General features: G+C 35.7%; 1 protein-coding gene across 2 annotated transcripts; it reads right to left on the bottom strand.

Moving 5' to 3' along the window:
- Positions 1 to 241: 241 nt before the first annotated feature.
- Positions 242 to 14,929, bottom strand: LOC120635785 (zinc finger protein ZPR1). Of its 2 annotated transcripts, XM_039906942.1 has the most exons (12): positions 14,715 to 14,929; positions 13,907 to 14,040; positions 12,175 to 12,293; positions 10,810 to 10,986; positions 10,447 to 10,562; positions 10,064 to 10,087; positions 5,153 to 5,297; positions 4,761 to 4,831; positions 2,855 to 2,944; positions 1,918 to 2,090; positions 1,124 to 1,245; positions 242 to 676 (listed from the first exon to the last, which is right to left on the bottom strand). In XM_039906942.1, the coding sequence occupies exons 1-12, from the start codon at positions 14,817 to 14,819 to the stop codon at positions 585 to 587; spliced, it is 1,368 nt and encodes a 455-aa protein (XP_039762876.1). In that variant the 5' UTR covers positions 14,820 to 14,929; the 3' UTR covers positions 242 to 584. The 2 variants fall into 2 exon arrangements, with proteins under 2 accessions (XP_039762876.1, XP_039762877.1); XM_039906943.1 differs by lacking the exon at positions 10,064 to 10,087 and having other exon boundaries at positions 243 to 676.
- Positions 14,930 to 15,480: the final 551 nt, after the last annotated feature.

Raw genomic sequence — 15,480 nt, 5'->3', positions numbered from 1 at the left:
GATATATAACAATATATAAGATAGGTAAAGGGCCTTCATTCCCAAAGCTATTTTTATCCTGAAAAAAGCACAAATCCTATTAAATACATGCAAAGCGCACATTCAGGAATTAGGAGGGTTAAGGAATAGGAATAATCATCCTAAATTGTTCATATAAATATTCTATTTATTTTAAATCTCTTTTGGATTACAACAAATAAAAATAGTTTTTTTTTTTATAAATTTGTATATATATTAATATATTACAAAAGGTTTATTTTTAAAAAAGGTCAAAGAGAACAGATAATGAATGTAAAAAAAACTGACGTTATATAAACAAACGAGAGAAAAGGATATACGTGTCCTTTTCTCTCTCACACAGTAAGTTTTAACCTCAAATTAGGTCATCATAACATTCCGACAACTTTACAGCTAGAAGGCTGTACGGTCAATGATCTTTGCCTGGCCTAAAAGGGACAAATCAAAAAACAACAACTTACAGCTCTAAGGTAAAATAACTTTGAACGGACTATAGGTTGTTTACATAAATTATCACTTTGTTGACATTTACAAATGTCTTTTATTGTTGAAGTTTACAAATGCTTTCAGCTTGCCTCGTAGCCTTCAGTCTTCATATCGTTAAGCCCCAGCTCTTCGTTTTGTTCGAAACTCCGCTCATAACGACTCACCTGGAGGCCTGTGAGAAACAAGAAAAAAATAATTGAAAAAAAAAAAAAAATTTAAAAAAATCTGCAGACTTTCAATATATCGTACATTAATGTACTAATAAAACCCTTCAATTTATATCCACATTGAGAGAGTTGTGGGAAAATATTTTATCCACCATTTTGTGGCGGCGGCCATTTTGAACCTATGTATTTTCAAAATTCGATAAATGAATGTTAAAATGTAAAATGTAAATTGCTTGCTGATATTGGAAAAGAGCAACTGCTGAGTTTCTTGCCGGCTTCTTCTCGGTAGAATCTGCCTTCCGAACCGGTGGTAGAGTCTGTACAAACTGACTGACTTGACGTTTCAAAAGTGCTTATATTAGGCCTACTTGAAATAAATGAATTTTGAATTTTTGAATAATTATTATGATGATATTACAGGGATAAAGATAATAATCTATTAAGCAACATACCATCATCGTACTGCTCCGGGTCATCGTTCAAGTTCTGTACATAAGAGTTGCCGGCTGGGTCATCCAGAATTATGGTGATAGATCGCTTGTTGTCCAGCACTTCTTGCAGTTTCCCCATAAATCTGAAACGTTTCTCATGATGATAATCTTTCTATAAATAAACTAGCGTACCCGTAGCGATTTTGCTTCATTTTATTTAAACAATAAACTTACATCATAAAATTTTTAATAAATAGGAGTGCTCCGATCGTCAACAAACTTTACAGGATTACTCGCCAGGTCAATCCGGAGTTTCTCTACAAGTTTCATTGAAATCGGTCCAGCCGTTTCGGAGCCTATACGGAATATACTCACACACTTTCTCTTTTATATATATATAGATAAATAAATAAACATACTACAACAATACACACATCGCCATCTAGCCCTAATAACACCTAACCTAATACAGGTTGTTACTAAATCTGCCATGTCTGGTAAAAATACAGGGTGTTACCAAATCTACCATGTCGGGTAAAAATACAGGGTGTTACCAAATCTACCAAGTCGGGTAAAATAGAGGGTGTTACTAAATCTGCCATGTCGGGTAAAAATACAGGGTGTAACTAAATCTGCCATGTCGGGTAAAAATACAGGGTGTTACCAAATCTACCATGTCGGGTAAAATACAGGGTGTCACTAAATCTGCCATGTCGGGTAAAAATACAGGGTGTTACTAAATCTGCCATGTCGGGTTAAAATACAGGTTGCTACTAAATCTGCCGTGTCGGGTAAAAATACGGGGTGTTACTAACTCTGCCATGCGTTCCTTGGCAGGTGCGGGCGCGTCCCCGGAGAGCTCGGGGGCGCAGCCTATTTGCTCCAGCGAAGCCCTGACTAGCCCCTCCGCGGTGGTGAACCGGCCGCCCAGAGCGGCACCACCCACCTCCAAGTCCAGCTCCGGTATGGACATACTGCAGGTTTCAGACTGTTGGAAACAACAAACACTCTGTAAATATATATATATATATATATATATATTTTCATATATATGTATATGTATAAACATATATATGTTTTCTTAATAAACAGCTTTCTATTTGCAACCAAGTACGAAATTTAAATAAAACAGCCACGGGAACATTCCATTTTTAAATTACATGACAGTTGAATAGTATTAAGTAATTTATTTGGGCGCTAAACCACCACAGATACGTATAGCTTTTTGACAGCCGCTGCTCACATGTGTTTGCCCAGTACAGAACTTTCGCCTTATCCCAAAGAAGATTGTTTAAATAATGCTCAAATTTCCAAGCATGTTTGAGAAAATTATATGTATTTAAAAAAGCACATATTTTTTTGTGACGTTATACTCAAATGTGTATACCAAATAAGTCATGTATGACAAAAAAAGCTTGGGTATGAACTTCATAGCTCAACATTAACTAGACTGTGAGATGGTGATAACAAAAAAAATACTTGGCTAAGTTTTTTGTGGGCTCTTCTTAGACCAGGGCGCGTTTGGAACCCTCCTCGCTTTAGTTTAAATTTAACGAATGCAGTTATCACCATCACCTAACAGTAGTGTAACATGTTAAATGTATGGACGCTTCATAAGTGCCTGTAATATCTACATGAATAAAAATAATTTTTGAATTTGAATTTGAATTTGTCATACTGTCCTAATAGTGTCAATAAAATTTTTCAATCAATTTCATATCAAACGAACTGCCGTTTAAAAAAATATATCACCTTAAGAATATCCCGTGAGAAGTCATCCCTGTTCGCCACTCGCACCACGAATCTGACACCCTTGTCTTCTATACCGCCCCCCGACTTTACCTGCATCGGAAAAATCATACTAATATTATATAGTTCGTACGCTCAAATCATTCTTATGATATTGAGGTCGCAGACTCGTGACTAAAATTGCTCGTCGGCTACTTTAAAGGCTCGTTCCGAAATACTGTACTGTACACCTACAGTGTACGTCGTTGTTTCATTAATGTAATGAATACTAAATTTTTTTAAAGGAATTCCTATTTTTTTTGTTTTTATTATTTTGGTTAGTATTATTAGTTGTTACGGCGGCAAAAGAATTATACAACGTGTAACGGAATTACGAAATACTGTTAAAGGGTGCATAATATATTATTTATTTCACAAGGAATCACCCTGTAAAAATATAAAAAGAAGAATTTTTATTTTTCCATACAAACGAATTCAAAACATTATATGTGTTTACTTGTGACAACCCTATTGAAGTTAAAAGATCGACACGTGCATAGTATCTACTAATAAAGTGACCGAAGTCATTTGATTTTAATATTGCATGTGATGTTAGGGCTGTATCTGATTTCTTTTAGTAAAAACTATGGCAGTGGTTTACTCAAAAACTATTAGGTTTTCGGTTTCACAGATAAGTATCATAGACAGTACATAATGTATCTCAAACGCCAGTGAGGTATTATTTCGGTCTCCATTTACACGTTGCATATGAATGAATGAATGAATACACTGTTATTGTACACCGAAGAAAAAAAGTAGTTACAGAGATTTAAACATATGTATTTATATCTTCAAATTGTACTCTCTTCCTATGGCAAGAGTGTACAATTTGGTGAACTTATCGCTACATAGCGATTTCTTACAGGCAACCAATGGCGTAAAAGGAAAAAACATAGAAAAGAGGAAGGTGGTGCAATAAATATTAGGGGCCATCCATAAAGTACGTCACACGAATTTTAGGACTTTTGAACCCCTCCCCCCGTCCTTGTCACAGGTTGTCACATTTTTATAACCCCCCCCCCCCCCCCCTCCTGATGCGACGTCACACATTTTTTAAATTAATGTATGTATTTAAAAATAATCGAGAGAAAACAGCTATTTTCATTTTTTACTTATTTTTATTAAATAATAATCTAATAAAATCAAAATTTTTAATTCACATCCAAACTTTGCGTTCTAGTATTTTAAATTTTAACATGTGACGTCACAAAAGTTTTGACCCCCCCATGCCCCTTGTCACACGATGTCACACATACCCTCCCTCCCCATTAACGTGTGACGTACTTTATGGATGGCCCCTAAGATTTAGAAATTATACAAATATATAAATAAAATATATATGCTGGAATTATAACAAACGGCGTAATTAAATGAACCCATCCCGTTATCAATCAAAGTCATTTCGTAATTCATACAATTCACTTAGCTATTAATTCAAGTCGTTTCGTAATTAAATGAACTCACAAGTTATTAAATAAAATAATTAAATATACTACGACAATACACACAGCGCCATCTAGCCCCAAAGTAAGCGTAGCTTGTGTTATGGGTACTAAAATAGCTGATGTTTTTTTTTTTATGAATATAATACACATAAATACTTATAATATACAGATAAACACCCAGACACTGAAAAATAGTCATACTCATCACACAAACATTTTCCAGTTGTGGGAATCGAACCAACGACCTTGAACTCAGAAAGCAGGGTCGCAGCCCACTGCGCCACTCGGCCGTCAGGCTCACAAATTGAACTCACTTAAGTTATTAACTTAACTCACCTAAGTTATTAATGTAACTCTCTTTAGTTATTAATTTAACTCTCTTTAGTTATTAATTTAACTCTCATTTGCAATTTTTTTAAACTCACTTCGTTAGTTCTGTGGCCGCAAGCGTCGCATACGGTCGCCATGATCACAACTTCTTTGAAATGTGGTATATCTGAAAATGATTTTTCACAATATTAGCTTTATTTCAGGAAGGTCCGCTATCCAAAAGGTATAGTACGTTATTTAATTTATTATTAACATGCAGGGTTGTAATTTTGTACCGAAATCCCATTTTTAATTATTTTTTTTAGGTAAGTGTAGCTTGTGTTATGGGTACTAAGATAACTGATGAATTTTTTTTTATGAATAATATACTAAAATACTTATAATATACAGATAAACACCCAGACACTGAAAAACATTCATGTTCATCACACAAGCAAATGGTGCAAGCAGCGTTCGGAAACTAAATAAATAAAAAGGTATAACTCACTAGTGATTTTCATATTAGTATCGGCTGGTGCGTTGCAGTCTGGACAGTTAGTTCTGAACTGCAGAATTTCTTCGGCGACCTGACGATCATAAGACCCCTCGCTAGGGTCTGCGGGGGTCAGGGTTCCGGGTAAACTGTCCGACACCTGCAGAAAACCATTGCTTTAAAACATACGGATATATTATCAATCAACAATCTACAAAACTCACCTTGTATGTATACTAATAATCAACTACAAAAACAGGGTATCCTCAATGCGACCCGTCAGTCCTCGGTATCCATTTACCGGTAAATTTTGACCACGAACAAATTATAAAATTACCAGCGTACCCCAGCGCCATCTGTCGGGCTGATTTGAGAATCTAAACCATCCAGGGTGCCACCCAAACGCATACCAGAAAGTTCATTTAAATCTTTCCAGCCGTTTAAGAGTTATTGACATACACACGCACACAAGAAAAAAATATATATATAAGACTAGCGGACCCCAGCGCCATCTGTCGGGCTGATTTGTGAATCTAAACCATCCAGGGTGCCACCCAAACGCATACCAAAAAATTCATTCAAATCGGTCCAGCCGTTTAGGAGGAGTTCAGTGACATACACACGCACACACGAAATATATGTATAAAGATAAGAAAAAGCAATGTGTCATTACTTGCTTCAAACGAGTCTCATTATGATATGTTTCCTACTAGATGGCGCTACAGTCGCTATAAGACTGACATGAAAGTATGGAGGGTAGAGGTAAGGAGAGTCATCTTATATGGGAGAAAAGTTGAAAAAGTGTCCAGTTGTATGCGCTAAATAACAGTTCAAAAATCCTCCACAATGGCGCTGGTTGATGCACAGGGTATGGTATGAATGTAGCAATCGTAGCTGAATTGAAGTATGCCGAGTTAAAAAATTTAATGTCATTATCGACTAAAGTAGTTAATTATTGAGAATTTCAACAACTTACGTTGTACAAAATATTGTGGTAAATATAACCTTACTTCCTTGTTTATTTTTCAAGCCTACTCTAACAATATTTGGCTTGGCGCTTCTTTTAAGAGTTACCTTGATGCAAATGTGGCGCCATCCTAATTTAATACATTTTGACGACACTTTTTCATATACACAGATGATCCTCCTTACCTCTATCCTCCATACATGAAAGGTATATTTTCGGCATAGACGGTAGGAGCGGGGGGAGTGTTCAAAGCGCTCAGGCCGCGATGGCCAGAGAATCGCATTATAAAGTTGTTGCGCCTATAGGTGAAAAAATATTAATCTAATTCGCGAAATCCTTTTTGCACGCGTTTTGTGCAATAAACTAGCGTACCCAGCCCGCTTCGCCGGGCTAGATTTTGCTTTATTTTATTAAAAGCTGTATTGGACACTTTGACAGTTCAAAAATAGGAGTGCTCCGATCGTCACCAAACTTTACAGGATTCCTAGAAAGTTTCATCGAAATCGGTCCAGACGCTTCGGAGCCTATACGGAACATACCCATACACTTTCTCTTTTATATATATATAGATAAAGCACTTTTTAATTTTCATTTATCATATTGACATTTAAATATTTTGAGGTTATGTCAATAAGAAATTAGGTAGGTAGTGTACGGGAGCTATGGTGATACGCTCGACTGTAACAATAGGAAGATCTTCCTCCGAGCGGGTGATCGTGCTCGGGGACCGAGGTCCGAAGATTCATTTTTTGGAAGTTGTATATATAGGCATTCTTCGGGAACACTTCGCTAGCGCGATGCAGGATTTTTGTGGCGCCATCTAGTTCTGTAATGTGGAGACCGCTACAGTAGTTTACACAGATTGACGTGTTAATGCACAATCAGAGTCCGGTTTTAGAGCAAGCGCAGGTCTTTGTATAGGACAAAGAATCAAGTCCGGTGGCAATGCGTGGGTCAAAACTAAAGTAAAAGATTGAAACTCGTTTTGATTTTCAGTTTTAATAAAGTCTACCGCACGGTTACGGCTTCGGTATGGGATCTAAAAAAGTGCATCACTGAACTATTGGTTCGCCTTAGCTATGTGTGAACGTCGACGAAATACATGTACGGGTCGAATTGCGAAATTACAAACTTATTAAATGAGTTTCTGAATCAATAGACTTATTTAATACTAAATCGTTAGTTAAGGCAACATATCATTATGTTGCCTTAACTATCATTATGAAATATATATATATATATATATTTCAGGAAAATGCACACGGATATCCAAACAGACATACAGAAAAGGGGAGGGGGGAACTATATATCTAAAAAAAAGTCAAACTTTTGTATAAAAAAATGAGATTAATGTATCGTTTGTTATCGAATTTTGTATTGAGATAAAGCTGAATTTTCCATATGTGACACGCAATGTCATTTCTTATGTTGATATCTATATAAAGCGAACTAAGGCTGATATCAAAAAAACTTTTCAACAGATGTAATGGCACAAAGTTACGTGTCTGACATAAAATCAGACATACTTACTTTGAATGCTCGAAAACAAAAAAAAATAAAACGAGACTCAACTATGTCTGACATAAATCTGTCTCATTGTAATTATAACCTTGACGTTGCTGAGATATAAAAACAACTACAGCGTAACAAAGTCTCTGCCATAAATCCGACTTGTTATATAATATTAACCTTACAAAGTTAGTGACTGACAAAAATTGTGTTTAACATTAACCTTGACTGTTCAACTGTTTCCTAAGTCTGATTGCTCAGACATAGGAAACAGTTGAACCGAGACACAGTTATTTGACTGACATAACTCTGTCTTGTCTTAACATTAACCTTGCCTTTGCTCAGACTAAGGAAACAGTTGAACCGAGACACAATTATTATGCGCAATAAATCAGTCTTGTTTTAACACTAACCTTGACTTTTCTCAGACTTAGGAAACAGTTAAACCGAGAAACAATAATGTGACTGTCGTAACTCTGTCTTGTTTCAACATTAACCTTGAATTTGCTCAGACTTAGGAAACAGTTGAACCGAGACAAACTTATGTGTCTGACATAAATCTGACTTGACTTTGACTTTGCCCGGACAAAAGAAGCAGTTAGTAATGAGACTAAGTTATATGTCTAACATCAAAAAATGTGTGTGTGTGTCAAATGGGACAAAAGTATGTGTCTGAAATGAAACTACTATTTTAACACTGGATTAGTGTTAAAATAGTTTCTTATTAGTCTTATCTTTGCTCAGAAATAAGAAACAGTTAAAACAAGAAAAAAAATGTGTCTCACATAAAATTGTCTCGTTTTAACACTAACTTTGTCTTGTCTCAGGCATAAGAAGCAGTTATAACGAGACAAAGCTAGCTGCTTACACAGAACTGGCTCGTTTTAACACGAACTTTGACTTTAAAAAGCCAAAGTGAGTTTTATAGATATCAGTCTTATATTTTACTTACGTACAATTACTAGGCTAAGCTTATGTTTGGCGTTTAAAGTCGAATCGCGCTGAATTAATGCTTAGCAAAAGCTGACTAATGCCATACTTAAAGTCGGATATATGTTTATGAGAATGGGAATATATATGACACTTATTGATGTACGCATTGAAAGTGTTTTATTTATTCATCATCATCTCAACCAATCGACGTCCACTGCTGGACATAGGTCTTTTGTAGGGAGTTCCACAATGCACGGTCCTGGGCCGCTTGCCTCCAACGGCTCCCAGCCACTTCAGCTTCGCAACTCGCTGAGCTATGTCGGTAACTCTAGTTAATACCATTATTATCCTTCTAATATAACAACTATTATAAAAGCGTCAACGCAATCCCTGATGACATTAGACGTTCTAAGTCCCAGGCGATTTGTCACTATAAATATGTTGATACTATATGTTATATGAGTATTTATGTATATATATATATATATATATATAATTATATATTATTACACTTATTATTTTATATTATCCATTTATTTTTAGCGTGAATGTAAATCTATGTAATTATATGTGTATAATTGCGATTTCCCGTCACTCATTGCCTGAATCCGTTAGCTAAGGTAGCCTGGAAGATATCACTTTTAGTGATAAGGCCGTCTTTTGCTTTATTCCTATATTATGCAATAAAGTTAAAAAAAAAAAAAAAAACTATATTCCAACCAAACAATTTTATAACAAAGAGTTTAGTATTTGAAATTAAAAAAAAAAACGCTGTGTTGTGATTAAATTAATCGTTCGAGAACCTTCCGAGCTATTTATAACTAGCTAGCTAGCTTCAGTATAGCCAGTCTGATATTAATTACAGTTCCCTTAGGAATTTGGGTATAAAAAGGGCACAAACACACTCCTATATACAACGTGTAAATGAAAATCGAAATAATACATCACAGGCTTTTGGGGTACATTATGTTCTGTCTCTGAGACTCATCTGCGAAACCGAAACGATAATAGATTTTGAGAAAACCACTGCCATAGTTTTTACTGAAAGAAAACAGATACAGCCCTAACATCACATGCAAAATTAAAATCAAGTTACTCCTGTCACTTTATTGCGTATGCGTCGCGTAGCGTCGGTACTATGCGCGTGCCGGTATTTTATCCTCAATAGGGTTGTCACTAGTGAGCACTTAGAATGTTGTAAATTTGTTTGTATGAAAAATAAATTTGCTTCATTCGATTATATATTTTTACAAGGTGATTCCTTATGAAATAGGCTTTTTATTAGGCTTAGGCTGCATTATTAGCCTTTAAGAGTATTTCGCAATTCGGTTACACGTTGTAGAAATGCAAAGTCGTCGGAAAATTTCAAATCTATTGCGACTACTTTGCGAGTTTTACGAACAGCAAAAAACGGAAGCTATAATTTATATAATATATATATATATTTATATATACATATATATATGAATAGAGGCTCTTTAATAATATGGGGCTTATATGGCAGTCTGATGACTTACGTCCACTGGAGAATCGCCACATGGCTTGAAAAAATAAAGGGCTGTGTTAGAACTTTATTTTTTTTTACACTGTCTTGTTTTTATTTATTGTATGACAAGTTAGCGCAGTTTTAAGATTAAACTCGCTAACCAGGAAGCGGTGTGGTTTTAAAGAATTAAGATAAAATGCTTGAAAATAATATTAAATCAAATTAAATTTAACATGTTTTTTTTTAAATTTTTAATATTTTATTACCAAAAAATCTGACGAGATTTCGTAAGAAATGTTAGGGGTATGGCATATATGTAGAAGTTATCGTACCGGAACGCTAGATCGCTTAGCGGCACGCCCTTGTCTGTAGGATGGCCAACTCTAATAATAAACTCAGTCCAAGTTTACATACCTCCTCGTGGGTATAAATGCCTAATATATGATCCTGCTCCTTGCTCCGCTTGAAGTCTGTCCGTTCAGCGCGGGGGTCCTTCTTGGGAGCCTCTGGGTTTTCTATGAAGCAGTTACCTTAAAGAGAAAAGGAAATGAAGATGAAGAAAATAAATAATCCTACTGATTTTATAAATGTGAAACCATTTTTAAAAAACTTGTTAAAGATCATTTTTTGTCTGTATCTTTGGTACTTTAACATGCCTGTTTTGTTTGGGTTTTGATTAAAAAAAAAAGAGTCTTGGAACAAAAGTTGTTAGTTTCAATTTAAACAACTAAAAACAGAGAGGTTTTTGTATTTTTTATTTGACCCTGAATATCTAACCACTTATATCCTCGAGTAACAGCGTCCACGGCGTGTCTAGTGCGCGGAGCCCCTGCAAGTTCTCCACGAAGGCGTCTATCTTCTCCGCAGCCTCGGGGTGCTCCGCCCTCCGAGCCACCTGGTCTTGCGTCAGACCGGCCACAGCGCGGCTTATCACGCCCTCAACTGTGGTCACCTCTGCGGACAATCGTCATCATATCATACCAACCGATAGACGTCCACTGCTGGACATAGGTCGTTTGTAATATTATTCCTAAGGTAATTTTGGACCTACCAATGCATAAGTTTAAAGAATGTGTTAAAACACATTTATTACAGCGAGGTTATTATACAATTGATGAGTTTCTTAATGACAAGGTTGCTTAGAAGCATCCAGCTCCGCTTTCATCTCTCACAAGATAGAAAAACGAATGTTAAAATGTAAAATGTAAATTGTTGATGTTGGAAAAGAGCAATCTGCTGATTTTCTTGCCGGCTCTTCTCGGTGGAATCTGCCTTCCGAACCGTTGGTAGAGTCACTACAAACAGACTGAATTGACGTTTCAAAAGTGCTTATAAACTTGGCCAACTTTAAATAAATGAATTTGGAATTTTATATAAATCCCAATAAATAAATAAAATAAAAAAGTCTTTTATTTCTTCATACATTTAAATAGTTTCATATTTATCCTTAATTTCAAGTATATAAAGTGAAAAAAAAAAATAGTTACAATAATTAAATAAAAAAAACTCCGTTATGAAGAACCAGTCAGCGCTGCCTGTTTTTTGATTTTAGCATCCAGTTTGGTCCAGTCACGTTTTTGATATCGTCCTCCCACCTATAGTGCGGTCTACCTCTAGCACGGTTATTTAAATCCCAATAAATAAGCTACTTATTCATCACATGTATTTTATTTTTAACGAAATTTCTCTTTAAATCATTTGATATCAATAAATATCTTACGAGATATCATAGTTTTAAAATAACACCGCAACAAAACAATGATAAAGCAAGTGGGGCAGTTAAAGCGCAAAAAGCGGTATAGCGTGGTGGTTAGGAGCTCGACTTCACTTTCGTGGGGCCGAGTTCGAATCCCAGCACGCACCTCTAACTATTCTGACTTATATGCGTTTAAGTAATTAAAAATATCACCCGCTTCGACGGTGAAGGAAAACATCGTGAGGAAACCTCAAATCAAATCAAATCAAATCACTTGTGGAATTGTGGACTCCACCAACCAGCACTGGGCCAGCGTGGTGGACTCAGACCGTCGATATGATGAAGGCGGGTAATCAAGAGGAAGTGTTTTACTTATAGAGTACTATTCGGTTTTAGTTTTTTTTTCCTTTAAATGACCGCAGCTATTTAATATAATAGGTACAAACCTCCCTTCTGACTCTGCGCTGAAATCTCAAAGTCCACTTCCGGTATCCTCACAGAAGTAAAATCACTCTTCACCACCTGGCGATTTAGGTCCGCAGGGGCTTCCACACGGAGTTTCCACCTAAAACCATTTTATAATATCCTTTTTGATTTGACATTGCGCAATTTTTAACAGCATTTTTTCCAACTTCATATTTTTGAGTGTCTGGGCGTTCATCTGTATTTTTATGTAAACTAATCATAAAAATATAAAATCAGTCATCTTAGGCACCCATACATGAATCAAGACAATATAAGAAAGAAAGAAAGAAAAATCGTAGTTATTGTCACACATTTGTGTCATAAAATTGTTAAAGTATATAAAGAAAAAAAAATGTGTGGCAATGGAGCTGGCTCAGTATAGCTGCATACTAAAGAGCGCAGCACTGGTTTTCAGCCAGTCCCATTATCTTCGTCGTCACTGAATCCTCGCGACTGAACAATAACAAAATAATCATAAAAAAGGACAATAACATAGAATATAATATAAACAAACAAAATATATTTTTTACATTAACACAAGCTTTTTTACATCGATAAATACAAAATCATCAAAGAGGTAAATAATAAACAAAATCAAAAATAATGAAATTACTAAACATGAAAAACAAAAAAAAATAAAAATAAAAATAATGGAGAAAGTTATATAAAAGTACTAAAAGGTTTGAAAAGTAATAATTTGTTATTTTTTTATTTATTTATTTATTTATAAACAGATGTCTCGCTAAAGTAGAGGGTAAAAACTTAGTGGATTGAACTAATGTTCATCGTCAGCCTCATGCGCCTCATAAGAAGACTCAGAGTCACTCAGCGGGCGATGGAGAGAGCTATGCTCAGAGTATTTGTTATTTAAAAATAATTTTAATTATATAAATAATTATATAATTAGAAAATATTTATCAAGAGGAGGCCTATGTCCAAAGATAGCCTGACTAAGTGCGCTGGTGTTACAAAACAATTTTTTTTAATAATAAATATAACTTAATTAAATAATAGATTTAGTAGCTAGTAGTGTATAAGCAAAAATTTATTTAGTCAGAGAATAAAGGCTATTTTTATTTTATTTTTAATTCCAACATTCTAAGTGTTTACTTATGACAACACTATTGGAGATGACGGACTCAGCATCGAACATCTCAAGCATGCTGGTCCTCATCTGCCCCGAGTGCTTGCGATGTTTTATAATCTATGCATAGCACATTCGTACCTTCCTGCTGCAATGATGAAGACTGTGGTTGTTCCAATTGTGAAAAACAGAACTGGGGACATTTGTGACAGGACCAACTACAGGCCGATCTCCCTTGCTACGATTGTTGCCAAAGTGCTTGACAGTTTGCTTAGCACCCAGCTTGACAAATATATAAAAGAACGACACGCGCAGTAGCTACGCTACGTGACATATACCTAATAAGGCACTTGATTTAACTTTTGCATGTGATAGGGCTGTATTTGATTTCATCCAGTAAAAACTATGGCAATGGTTTACTCAAACCCTATGAGCGTTTCAGTTTCACAGATAAGTCTTAGAGACAGTACATAATGTACCGCTAAAGCCTCTGAACTATTATTTCGGTTTTACACAAACACACGTATATTGCTGTATTCCCTCAGTTGCCTCGTACAGCACCTGCGGGATGAGTATGGGTGGAAACAACTATACTCTATTCTGTTAAGAATAAAATACAGAGAGATTACCTTACGCCCAATTCTGCGATAGCACCTCCAGGTTGTATCTCGTTATTTTCATAACCACATGATTCACAACTAAATGACATTATAACTACATTCTTGTAGTGTGGGATGCGAGTCAGTAAGATTCTAGTTGAGCCCTGTAAAGAGAAAGGCCAGAATAAGTAGAGTCAAGACCTACCATCATGGTAGCCTTAAGAATGTCCTAATATCTAAACACCTTATTGTTGTTAAATAAACAATATTCATTTATTTCAAGCAGTCTTGAGAAGAGTCAAGCAGCATTTTTCGCGGCGTATAGTAAATTAGGCTTAATTTTTATAATATATCATGGATGTCCGCAAAGTAACGCCTGATTCTATCCAATAGTTGGTATTGATTTTTCTGTACGATGAGAAATAAGATTATAGTATTCTTATACCAGCTTGGGTTAGAAAATTGGCAATTGTAACCCCAGCGACTTTGAGAGCACATTATGCCATTGGTTTCGATTAATATCACTATCTTGTGAAAATAGTTGTAAAAGTCCATCAATCTGCTTTGGAGCAATGTGTTGGGTATATGCTCTAATACCAGAAAACAGCTCTCTTATGAGAGGGGAGTCAGTGGAACGTTAATAGGCTGCGGAACATCAATAAATAAACTAAATTAACCTCTTAATTTTTCAACTCAATAATTTTGACGCAACACCTTGCAATAACAGACATAACTGACAAAAATTCACGCATAAAGGTTCAATTAGAAACACATGAAAATTAGGAGTTCATTCAAAATTGATGAAAACCGTAAAGTTTCTAGAATAAGGGTTGCATACGTTTTTGTAGCAGTTGATGCACAGGGACTCTATTTCCGTCACTTCTGGCTCCGTGTCTTCAGCAGTGAGGTCCCTGAACAAAGGTTTCTGTTCCGTGCTGCACATTTTTGGAAAAATTGATTTACGTGATAACCAGCTTTCCCGAGATAACTGTGAAATGTCACAATCACTGAGAAGTAAGGAGCCAGGTTGAGCCTGTCATATGACATATATCGGTCGGCCGTCAAACTGAGTAAATGTCATTACATAATTTTATAATTTTTACTCTCAAGTAGAGTAAAGGCAATGGTCTATCACCGTACAGCCATGTCTTCTAGGGGCACAGGTGTCATACATACATAATGTCAAGTTGACATGTTCTTTGCACCATGACGTTAATGATCCTTTTTTATTAAATAGCTCTGGATTCTAGTCTTTGTGAGCCATGAGTTATCATTTTAAATAAATCGATTGGATCACTGTTTATTGTGCTGTATTGTAATACACTTTTTTTGACACAAATTAAAAGAAATCGCTTTGAAGCAGCGAACGAAAAAAGCATAGAAGCATTTCTCGTACTCAAAAATAGCGTAACGGAAACTATGCCGTGGTGGGAGGGGCTTATAAACTGTACCGCAAACGAATCTAGTTGACTCGCGACATTCGTGCGTAGTGGCGGCTAAACGAATTACGTAAAACTAGATTTTAATAATTCAAAATGCCTTCATGTGTTGTGAAATGGTGTCGAAATCATACGGATCATCACCACAAGGATAGTGGAATAACT

The sequence above is a fragment of the Pararge aegeria genome, chromosome 27 (genome assembly GCF_905163445.1).
Source record: "Pararge aegeria chromosome 27, ilParAegt1.1, whole genome shotgun sequence".
NCBI lineage: Eukaryota > Metazoa > Arthropoda > Insecta > Lepidoptera > Nymphalidae > Pararge > Pararge aegeria.
Note: the sequence above shows the minus strand (reverse complement) of the source record. Positions and strands in the feature narration are given on the sequence as shown.

What these genes read in the sequence shown, in the direction of transcription:
- LOC120635785 (XM_039906942.1), bottom strand. Translation starts at nt 14,819, where the DNA reads ATGTGCAGCACGGAACAGAAACCTTTGTTCAGGGACCTCACTGCTGAA. An exon ending in TACTAATATGAAAATCACTA is followed by an intron (nt 4,832 to 5,152) that starts GTGAGTTATACC and finishes AATCATTTTCAG; the next exon opens with ATATACCACATTTCAAAGAA. An exon ending in GCGGCCACAGAACTAACGAA is followed by an intron (nt 2,945 to 4,760) that starts GTGAGTTTAAAA and finishes TTTCCGATGCAG; the next exon opens with GTAAAGTCGGGGGGCGGTAT.